General features: G+C 45.4%; 1 protein-coding gene across 1 annotated transcript; it reads right to left on the bottom strand.

The window, feature by feature from the left end:
• Positions 1 to 4,901: 4,901 nt before the first annotated feature.
• gdf10a (growth differentiation factor 10a) lies at positions 4,902 to 10,893 on the bottom strand (the record flags this gene model as incomplete). The annotated part of the gene is made up of 3 exons (XM_079511936.1): positions 4,902 to 6,042; positions 6,438 to 7,630; positions 10,569 to 10,893. The coding sequence occupies 3 exons, from the start codon at positions 10,891 to 10,893 to the stop codon at positions 5,851 to 5,853; spliced, it is 1,710 nt and encodes a 569-aa protein (XP_079368062.1). The 3' UTR covers positions 4,902 to 5,850.
• Positions 10,894 to 11,952: the final 1,059 nt, after the last annotated feature.

The raw sequence follows: 11,952 nt of genomic DNA, 5'->3' as shown, positions 1-11,952 counted from the left end.
TGGCAGCAGCGACTAACCTTTCTCCACCAAAAACATTTAGTGTAAAAAGTTCCTACACATCAACAAACATCCATCCATTAAATTAAGTAAAAGTAGCAACACTACAATGTAGCACTCTGTAAAAGTGTTATTATAAAATATTTTATTTTAATACAAATACAAAAGAGTTGGCATCAAAATATATAGTTAATACCAAAGTAGCCCATAGGACTACTCATTATGCAGAATGACCCATTTCACAATCATATAGGATTGTAATTAGTATAATGCATTATTTGTGTTCATCATTTTAATATTGCAGCTGGTAAAGGTGGGGCTAGTTTTAATTTCTGTATGTGCTACATACTGTGTAGCTTAACATAGGCCTAGCTATAATAATACATCATAATGTATCACTTAATGCATGTTTTGTTCTATTAATCCTCTGAGATGTACCGTACGTAGCTATAGTGGAATAGAAGTATAATAGTAAAAAAATCACTCCCGGGCGCTCTTGTCATCGTACATCAATTTATGTTAGCGGATATTTGACATTGCTACATAAGGTATATAAATATAAGGTGGTCCCTTATTGGCCAAGCGCTCCCACTCAACATGTGATTGGTTAGCCGATTTGCTCATTTACATATGACGTTAAGTTTTCCCTTCAATGTCAATAGCGTTTAATGTTTTGATGTTTAATTTACGTCATATTTAGCGGAATTATCAGCTCTTATCATCATACATCATCATGAATCATCTCATACTGGCCATTGGCCAATCAGAATGCCTGTTGCCTGTGATTGGTTGGCTGATTTGCTCATTTACATATGACATACATTTTCCCTTCAATGTCAATGGCGTTTAATGTTTTGATGTTTAATTTACGTCATATTTAGCGGAATTCTGGGCCTAGTGCCCCTTAAAAATATAGAAACACTCGAGTATAGTAGCCTAAAAGATAATTGAGTAAATGTTCTTAACACCACTGCAAAAATGTACAAACAACATACAGTGAAGTATGGACATAAATAACCTCAATTGCAATTCAATGAGATGGGGTGGCAGGAGAAAGTTCAAGGCAAAGTCAAGCCTTGACCCCACTTGAAAGTTCAATAGCTTTGTAACATAATCACAATTTACCATGAAAACCCTAGGCTATAGGCCGTGAAAACAACTACAATTTATGTCTGAGTAACCAATGTGAAAGTAGACATACTGTACATGTCGATGATGTCATGCTACTGTAGGCTATAAGTGGCTGCGTTACTACTTGCATATCGGGTCATGGCTCTTTAGCCGAATGGTAACGTACGCGGCTTACTGATACGAGGTTCCGGGTTCGCCTCCTGGCCGGCGCCACATTGGTGGCAGTGGTGTGTATGGGTTCTGTATCGCCGGCGACACAGACTAGCACCGTTGAGCGTAGTCGACAGCACGTACCCTGCCTGGGGTGGAGGTCCCCCAGTCAGTTGAGCCTAGCTCCTGGCTGGGGTGGAGGTCCCCCCAGTCAGTTGAGCCTAGCTCCTGGCTGGGGTGGAGGTCCCCCCAGTCAGTTGAACCTAGCTCCTGGCTGGGGTGGAGGTCCCCCCAGTCAGTTGAACCTAGCTCCTGGCTGGGGTGGAGGTCCCCCCAGTCAGTTGAGCCTAGCTCCTGGCTGGCGCGCGTGGACACGCTTCCAGGTTGGAGGGATGACTATAGGGTATAGGTGGCTGCGTTACTACTTGCCTATCGGGTCATGGCTCTTTAGCCGAATGGTAACGTACGCGGCTTACTGATACGAGGTTCCGGGTTCGCCTCCCGGCTGGCGCTACACTATTAAATGGGCTGTAAGAAGAAGAAGAATTCTAACATAAACAAGTGAAATTGGAAGTGATGAAACAAACAAACAAACAAAAAAAGAGCAGACAATATTGGAACTGGTCTGGAACACTATACATATACAATGGTAAGATAAATAGTTTCTCTCTCCTGGTTGGATGAAATTGGTTTTCTGTTTACTAAAGAGCTGGGGCCTGGAGAGATGGGGAGACCACTGTGCTGTATAGGCTGTTCTATAGCAATGATTACAATTTGAATAGAGTTCCACCTTTAATTTTGACATTTAACAAAATAATATATAACATACAACACCTTTAACCGTGTCTGAATGAAAAGAAGTATCTACAAAGTCGGTCTTGATCTTCTGAGGAAAGAGCAGAACCCAGAAAATCCTCCCTTAATTGTCTGGGCCTATAGCCTGTAGCCTCATATTCGGTTTCTGTTAGTTGTCGAACTCAGTGGTTCTAAAACATTTTAATTTCAAGAACCCCCATAACTCTGAGAGTGTACAAATAATGGAATAATATAACTTGTAAAGGCCAATTTAGAACTCCCTCGTGGGACACTGAGGGTCCCTGAACTCCACTTTGAGAACCACTAACTAGTGTTAGGAAAGATGAGCAACAGCTCACTGTAACAGCACCAAATTACCCTCAGGCTCAACCCAATTTAAAAAGTATATGGTATGGCCTATAGTTAGTGGTCTCCACTGGTTAGTAGGCCGGACCATTTAATGTTCATGTGGCTGTTAAAAAGATGGTGGGAAATCTGCTGGGTCTGGGATACGGTATAGGTTACACGCACGCACAAACGCACGCACACACACACACACACACACACACACACACACACTGAGTCAAGTCAACTAAGTCAAGTTTATGTATTTTTCATTTCTTTATTTTAACAAATGCAACCTGATTTTCATTTACAATCATGGTTTTACATGTTGATGCTGCTGTTTCTGATTAAAGTTATAGGTTTAGGTTTACAAGGCTTCGTGACACAATATTATTCATATCTCAATATTGTACAATGTAGGCTATATCAGTCGCACTACTGTTATCGTAAACTCTTGACTCAGTGAAAAATACATTTGAAAGAGCAAACGTGATGTTTGGACGCACGCACGCACGCACGCACGGACGCACGCACGGACGCACGCACGCACGCACGCACGCACACACACACACACAAGTAAGGGGGAGAGGTTGCCACCCTGCTTATATTGTAGCTCTCAAGGCATGTGCTTGTACATTTGCTGACACATTGTTGTACAAATGTACAGAATGACATACAGTAGGCTACTATAAAGCATGGTTCTGCTGTCAAAAAATGTTCAACACTTTTGATGTAACAAATGTGGGCCATAACATATATCTTTCTGATGTGGTGGAAGAAGAACGTTTGCTCTGTTTGCACTGAAATAGTTTTAAGGATACTGTTTTGTTTTGTCTGAATATCAATTTTTTATGAATATGTGATCGTTTAAGGGAATGACCACATATTCATGAATCTGATATTAAGAAAAAATCTGTCCTGTGTCCCCTGGCTGTCATGTCTATGTCCATTTAAAAATATACAGTAAAATTGTGAGTGTTAATTGATCATCTTTTTGTAACTTAGGGGGGGGCCCTACTAGTTAAATAAACACTTAGGAAGTTAGGATATTAACCCATTTAGGCCTGACCTCAAAATTTAAAAAAAATCTTCTAAATCCTCCAGTTTTCTGAAATAAATATTTTCACGATTTTTCAAAAATAGCAGACCTACAAGCTCGTAGCGCGCCACTCGGTGGCGCGCTATGAGCTTGTAGATCTGCTATTTTTCAATAGCTAAATTACAACATAATGTTTAATGTAGCCTTCCTACATATGAGGATTCCCACTTTTCCCTAAATGAGGCTCTCAAATGTCCGAGTTTAGGCTACAGAGGATGAAGTCATCTTTTTCAAACCACAACTGTTCAAAAGAGCCATTGAGGAGCGGCGTCCTGCATCTTGGAAACGCGTGTTGCTCCAGGGGTTAGCAGATGGGGAAGTCCACCATCTTTAGAAGCTTGAAGTGGACAAGGGTTCTTGCTGGTGCTTCCTGTATGAACCAGTAATCCACTGCAGCAGCATCCGTCACCACTGGACAACTGACATGTGAGCTTGTGGTGTGGTCTCTAGTTAATGGTTTCAAGAGGTTTTAGGGGGAATGCCAGCTATTTTGAGTGGAACCTTCTCTGCCTTTGTATTGAAGGATTAACTTTGAAAGCCCTTGGCGTGGCTCTGTAGGAGGCGAGCCGTCTAGAAATGGGTCTGTTCTGAGTGTGTGTGTGTGTTTACAAGAGCTAATCATGCAAACCGCTGGACCAATCAGCGCCAAATTCCTTGTGCACATTGCCAAGGAAGTAACTCCCCGCATTTATTTCCACATATGTTTTTTTTTCTTTTTAATATTAACTTTAATTTTAAAATGGCAGTCGGATGGGGTCGAAATTTGCCCAAATATGGAGTGATACATCATAGATATGTGATAGATGGCTGAGAGATCATAGCCTGGCCCGTATGTCCACATGGAAGATTCACATGGAAGCAATGCTGTTATTAGACCCCATCTTAAAGATGGAGTGCCACAATTTTTGTATTTTTCCAGTTTTTCATGTGTCTATGAGGTGACAGTACTTCATTAGACACCCTATAGTCGTTTTTATGTGCAATGATGTATTCCCTTTGTATTTAGGGTTTCTTCCTGGAGGCTGAACCCTTGACAGTCAAACGTGCCAATGAAAAAAACAGTAATATAGTCAAGTGACATCACATTATCAGACCCTCCCCTAACCCCTCCCACTTTATCATACAACTACAGCTGTGGGTGCAGCTTAAGTTCAGGTGGATCACCACCCACCAGGCAAAACAGGCATACTTAATGAACTGGTGACACATAAAAACGACATTTTAACAAATACTGTACCCTTTTTTTGAAAAGAAAATCTTCCTCCTTATATAACAATAAGACCTGATGATCATGTTTTAGGGTGGGAAAAAATCATGGCACTCCATCTTTAAGGGTCAAAAGCTATGCACCATTTGTATCAATAATATACGTGACAGTAAAAAATATATATCCCAGTGAATGTATAAGATTAAATTAGTTTTTATTCTAACATTTATAGATGGCTACCTTTTCATAATTTAAACAAGACATGTACAAAACTTCTTCTAAAATAAAATAATACATTGGCTAGTAACCAAATCATTTCATCCCAGTCTCATACAATATACTGTAGAAAAATATTTCTGGTTTCATTTTATCTGCATTGAAGTGTTATGATTTCCAGATGCTCGAGTCATTTTACAATTCATTGGATAGTTCCTTTTCAAAAATACAGAGCAAACAATGTACAATACTTCTTCTGTCCCACAAACAAATGCACATTTTAATGTAGTATGTACAATGGAATACCATGCTTAGCTTATCTGTAAGCATATCTGTACAAAATATGTTAAAATGTAGAATTTCAATCTATTTCAAATTCTTTACCATCTATTAGATATAAGCTGCCCAAGAGACAGTCTTTTCTTTAGAGCTTGCATGCCCAATGAAAACATGAAAGCAAAATCACGGGGAGCTGTGTAGGAAAAGTGCATTCTGACAGCACTCCGAGACTTCTGCACATCAAATCCTTAATGTGATCTCAAAGATAGAACCATAGCAACAGGCTGATCAGAGACCCCAGGCCTCGATTCGGAAGGGGTTGATTCCGTTCTCCCCGACACCGCAAACGTCAGACAATCAACTTCTCCAACTCAAGCTGCCGTGGGATGGAAAGGTTACGGACATGATGCACCCGCGACCTGCGTTCCAAGGAGGAATCACTGAAACACCACCAAAACAAGCATCTCTGTTTCTAAGTGTCAAGCACCCATCTCTGTATCAAGAAAGCATTCAACAAACAGAGGAATGGTGTGAACGATACATGCAGAGATCTCTGTCTCCGTTAGTGCCTTTGAATGTTTTTTGTTCTCCGGCCACCCTGTCTTTCCATCTCCTCCTATCCCCTCCCCTCTTATCTGCAAGAGCAGGACTGGATGGACATGTTGGGGTAGACTTTGAGCACCAAGTTCCTGGCTTCATCCTGGTAGAGCACAGCCAGAGAGCTCATCTTCTCCGGGACGCAGCAGGGCTCAGGGACTCCGGGGATGATGCCCACAGCACGGACAATGCTCTGGATGGTGGCGTGGTTCGAGGGCCGTAGCACCTGAGAGAGGAGACGTGCACAGAAGATGGAAATGAAAATCGGGAAATGGTAATGGCAAAGAATAGGTAATATCTTACTATTAGTGCTGACATTGATTCAGATTTTAACCACTTAACCCATTTTTCAATAGCTAAAGCATAACATAATGCTAACACCAAAAGGGGTTCCCGCCCAAAATGGGCCCTATTCTACACTTTGTTGTGTGAAAATAGCAGACACACTGTAGCTGATCTACAAGCTCACAAGGCACCACGATGGGACACCTTGAACTTGTAGATCAGCTATAAAAAAAAAAAAAAAAATGTTGTTAAGTGCTCAATGTTTAAGTGGTTAAACCACAAATGAGATGACAAATGAAGGAAAAATAAAATGGCATTTAAGATTTGTCATCCTACCTTGGGCATGGGAAACCCACAGGTGCCGGCGCAGTAGTACGCCTCAAAGGCCTTGGGCGCTATGACCCAGTCGCTCCAGCCGATGTCTGCGAAATCCACTCTGAGGTTTCGTCTGGTGCAGCCCCGATCCTGGCCCTCGCCCCACTGCCTCCTCCGGGCCTTGCGCATCGTCCGTTCATCGAAACTCAGAACAGGCGACTGAACCTTACTCCCCTCAGCTCTGACTTGGTGCCTTTTCCTATCCTTTCCCTGACTTCTCCTCTCGTCCTCCGACTTGTCAATGCTGTCCGGAAGCCTAATGTCCTTGTCCCTGGACTTTTTATCAACCGCCTGATCAGGGTTGTGTACTTGAGGTGGTGTTTGTTTGCCTCCTTCGCTGCGCGCCTGCGGCTCACCTACATCCTCGGCCCCTTTGCCCTGCTCCGCACGCGCTCCCCCCTCCTGGCCCTTCCTCTTCTTCTTGGGTTTGGACTTGGGTTTGAGCGCCAGGTGCCAGGTCCTCTCCCACAGGTCGTCTTTCATGTATCCGTCGGGCCTGTAGTCGACCTCTGGCAGCTCATTGTTGTGGATGGGGTCAGGGAGCAGAGTGGCCTCTCTCCTTACCCGTCCTGTCAGCTCCGGTGAGGAGTTGGAGCTGTGCGGGACGCGATGGGAGTGTGAGGAATGCGAGGCCTCTCCTCCCTCGGGGAAGGGGTCGTATCTCTGAAGACTTGCAGCTACGCTGTTGGGCTCCCCCAGGGCCCGGTCGTTAGCGTACAGTAACAAGTACGGGAGAGCGTCCGCGGGAAGCGCCTCCTCTGGCAGCCTCCTGTTCTCCTCCCTGGCGTCCAGCAGCTCCACCCACACCAGGACGTGACCCTTCTCCCGCGCCTGCTTCACGACCGGGGTCACGTCTTTCATCTGCCACACCCCTCTCCTGTGAGGGTGAAAGGTCACGTTGGCCAGGAACGACTCCCCTTGCGATCCGGCGGCGACCCCCGACCCAGGGTAGACAGAGCGAAACAGCAGGCTGACGGACGGTGACGGCTGGACGGGCAGGGAGCGACAGGACGGGCTCTTGAAGCGCTTACAGAACCAGGCTCGTCGGTCGGGGCGTCGATCGAGCAGGAAGTGGAAGGTGGCGGAGAGGATGACCTCCGTGTCCTGGATGGATGTCAAGTTGAGACAATACACCGTCCTCCGCTCAGCTGTGTCTGCGTAGAGAGTACATCAAACGTTTAGTTAGTCGGCCGTTCAGTCAGTGATGCTTGCTGTCTGTTGAGTGATGCTATGAGAAAGGGCTTAGCTAATACCGACACACTGTTTGGACAGAGGATGAACTGATTTTAGAGTTTCATCACTTGTCAACCAGTGGTGGTCCTATACCTTACCACAGGATATAAATGTCTCAGTAGAAGAGCAGGCAGACAAACTACAGCCACCAGTTAGTTATATTGTATTCATATCTTCTACCATACAGATTGGTTCAAATAAAATCGTATTCACAAAAAAGCTATTCTTCTCGCCTATGCCCCCCAAAAAAGGGACACCAGGATTAAAACATTTAACCGGACAAATGTTTGGTCTGTGTGGGTCTACAACACACACAGAAACAATTGTTCAGTAGATGTTTCGGCTCACAAGTGATTCCAATAGACCAACACATGTTTGTTGTTTCCATTATTTCTTTTATATGTAAGCCTACCCCTGGTCCTTCAGTAGTTCTGTGATCGATTTGATAATGAGTCCTTTTTTCTGACAGGATCTGCACATTCAGATGAAAATGAAAAGCAAATGTCTTTGAAACCACCAGTTTTAATCCTGCTTAAAACACAGACAACACAGTCTTTGTCCCACCCTATTGTTCAATTAATGCTTTAAATGCCTAAATATGTGAATGAAATGTAAGGAGTTTCACACGAAAATGGTACGGTGGCACCTATAGAGGTTCTAAATCATCGGTTAATGAATGAACTGGTTAATGAATCACTCGACCACAGGGGTCCTTGGGGAGGGAGGAGGGGAGGGGTCCCCACCCCAGCTAAATGATTGATAGGAACCAAATAGACCCTTAATGGGTCTGTAACTCCAAGAGTATACAAATAGAGCCAAATGGACTGGTAACGGTCCCTTTGTACACTGTCAGAGTTAACACTCTCAGGCTGTTTACTGTGCAGATTGTCCCAGAGATTAAACAAAAGTATCAAATTGGGGGTGGTCCATAGCCTAAATGCATATTGAACCAGGGGTCCTTGAAATTAAAAGGGGGTCAGAATCACTAAATAATTAAAGACTGGTCTCCCAGTTGTTAAAAAAAACCTAACCGGCGGCACTATCATCCCTTGATAACGTGTTGGTATGTTTCTCAACGTGGGAATGAAAAGCTTTGACAAACAACTGGTCTAGTAGGTACACTATACTCGCACATGCAGCTCCAGGCGATGGGGTCTCAGAAGGTGCCCTTTACGAGGACCAGACTCCAAGGGCTCAACCTGGTAGAGGCGAGCGGAGCTGCTCCGCGCTCATAATGAACATGACTTCAACAGGCAGCGTTATTGTTCATTGTACGAGAGTTCAGCGGAAGTATGGACTGACTCAAGAGATATACATTACCTCGGATTCAGCCTGCATATGGAAACGCTTACTTCAGTTTCCCTTAAGGCTTTTCCCTTAAGCCTAATACAGCCGGCACTGTCTGCCCCCCAACGCCGAGACTTTATTATAATCAACTGTTTGAACAGATCTCACATTGTTGCAAAATGTGCCTTACATCTCGCCTTGGATTACACACAGACATATGCAGTCCAAACACACACGTGTTATGATAAAATGCCAACCGAGAACTATGTGGGATATGTGGCCCTCTGTCTGTGCTGTGTTTGTAAAAGCAGCAGCAGTGGAAGTTGTGGAACCATGGTGCTTTTTTTTTTGCTTTTTTACCAGTGGTTCTCAAACATGTTCATGTGAAGGACTGAAAATATGTTATTAAGAGATGATGTATGTGTATTGTTAAAATCTTTGAAGACTACTAGCCTTAGGCTATTAATGTTTTTTCCTATAAAATAGGAAAATGAAGTGGTTAAACTGATGTTGCTACATCAACACATTTTGCCGCGGGCCCCCCCTGGAAACCCGCCCAAGCACCCCTGGGGGTCCCCGGACCCCACTTTGAGAACCACAGCTTTTTAATCCCCCCTGACTCCACAACCTGGACTGGAGTCACACTCATAGCGTCCCATGGTCGCGACAGGAAAACAGAGGATGACAATGACGCAGCGCCGTGACCCCCTCCCCAAGCTCCAACCACCGCTCCAGCCCCCCCACCCAACCCAACCCCCGTTGTTGTACTAGCAGCAGGGCAGCTGGGCATTGCTCGCGGGGAATCGTCATGCATTCTTGCGCATATTGCACCGTCTGTATGCGGTAGAACTTGCGGTAGACAGCGCGCGGCGGGGCGGGTCACACAGCTGGTGTACAGGGCTGCAGGCATGGCAGGGCAGCACACAGCACAACACAGCACACACAAACCCAGTGCGCCCAAAGCGTCCCGAAATCACTCAACGGCATTCTCAGACTGTTCCAAAACAATCCCACCTATTCAGGGGCGTCTGGCCCACACTAGCCATGCAGACGACCCCAATGAATGCAGCATGCACTTTTAATAACCCTACCCGAGTCATGGAGAGTGGATGAAGCTGGGCACTTGTATAGGCAGCAGCCACATGAGAATGTTTTCTCTTTTTTTTTCTGTCGGAGTGAGCAAGCAATGCAAGCAGTGGTTCTCTTCTCAACCTTTTTCATTTCAAGGACGAGTTTGATATTAAACAAGAATTTAAGACCACGCACCCCAGTCGTCCCACACAACTCTGTGTGTGTGTGTGTGTGTGTGTGTGTGTAGGCTACACATGGAACCAAATGTGGGTCCATTCTAGTTCTGGTCCATACTCAGAGCTATCCATTCATTAATGTGGTACCTCTAGCTGGGGGGCGGGTCTTGCTTGCATGCACACACGAGAGACAGTGGAGGTATACTTATATGTATTAATTATGTAAACATAATGTTCTAACTTCTAAACCCCTTTCCAAAACAAGATCTGGGGGAGGGGGGGGGGGCTTTCCTTGTGTTATTGTTTTGAATCAACGCACGCATACCTTGGCTGGCTTTGAGACTCCGCACAGTGTTGCCCTCCCTGAGGCGGCTTTCCCGGTTGTATTTGCCGTAGAGTTTGAACATGTGCTCGGAGAGCGCGTCGTCCTGCAGGTCCAGGTTGTGGTGGAAGAAGTTCGGCTCGGGCGGATCAACCTGCTGCACGAAGTCGCTGTTGTCACCGTGCGCTGCTGCGCTCCGGGGACCGCTCTTCGCCGATGACGACGACGATGATGATGGTGATGATGATGACGATGATGAAGCGCCATGCAGGTAACAATGCAGGACCAACACGAACAGGTGGGACGAAAACACCGACAGAGCTGCCATTTTAATAAATACTTAATATATATATATTATTAAAAAAAATAAAAAATAAAAAAATAAACCCTAACGTTGAATCAAAAATAGGCTATAAAAAAAATCCAGAAGGCAAATGTTGCATGAAAAAAACCATCCAAGACGCACCACCATGCAGGGAATCCGGGCTGAAAATGTGCGTAAAAAGTTTCCAGCTCTCCCCCAAAAGCTCTATCCACGACGTTCTTGTGCGCTGTCTGTCTCTCTGTCGTCTGTCTGTCTGTCTCCCTCGCTGAGCCGTTGTCTCACGCCTCCGTGTCACACACACACTGCACGTACACACACTGTCTGTCTGTGTGGGATGTCGGGCTGATGTTCAATGAGCCTGTGCGGACAGCGGCTGGAGCTTGCTACTTTTACACTTTGCGTCTCTCAGTGCCCTCCCTGCCGCCAGAGCGACTGTGTGGTGGCTGGTGGAGGAGGGTGGGGGGGTGAAAGGTGCTGACGTACTCTCCTGTCAGCCAACGAGATCTCTCTGGACTGGAACACACGGGCTAATGTGTGGAGGTCATGATGATGCTGATCTCTCTCTCTCTCTCTCTCTCTCTCTCTCTCATGATTCTCCTAATTGAAGTTGACCACAATGATGATGACTTTCCTCAAGTTGGTTTGCATTGGTACCATATTGCAGTGGTTCTCAAACATGTCCATATGTCAAGGACAGTATAGTAGTAAATTATTCCAACTGCTTGACAACATTTCTCAGTAGCTCACAGCGCATCAGGTTTAAAGTGGTTTAAACCGATTTAGCTGCTATATTCATTAATTTGGCTGCCGGGGGATCTCCTCCTAGAACTCCCCCCCCCCCCCCCCCCCCCCCCAAGGACGCCCGGGGGTCCCCACTTTGAGAACCACTGCCCTATTGGATCATTATACGGCTGATCCACTGGTACTGGCGCCGTGCGGAACAAGGCCATTTCTGGCACCGCGCTGGACAAAAGCCCCCGGGAACCCGGCGGGCGGCGCAGTTGTAGCCGTCAAAGTAATTCTGGCTCACAATTTCCAACTCACCAAAGTGTAACTGCTTCT

This window comes from Electrona antarctica (genome assembly GCF_951216825.1).
Source record: "Electrona antarctica genome assembly, chromosome: 10".
Taxonomy (NCBI): Eukaryota; Metazoa; Chordata; class Actinopteri; order Myctophiformes; family Myctophidae; genus Electrona; species Electrona antarctica.
This window is presented reverse-complemented; position numbering and strand designations above follow the sequence as displayed.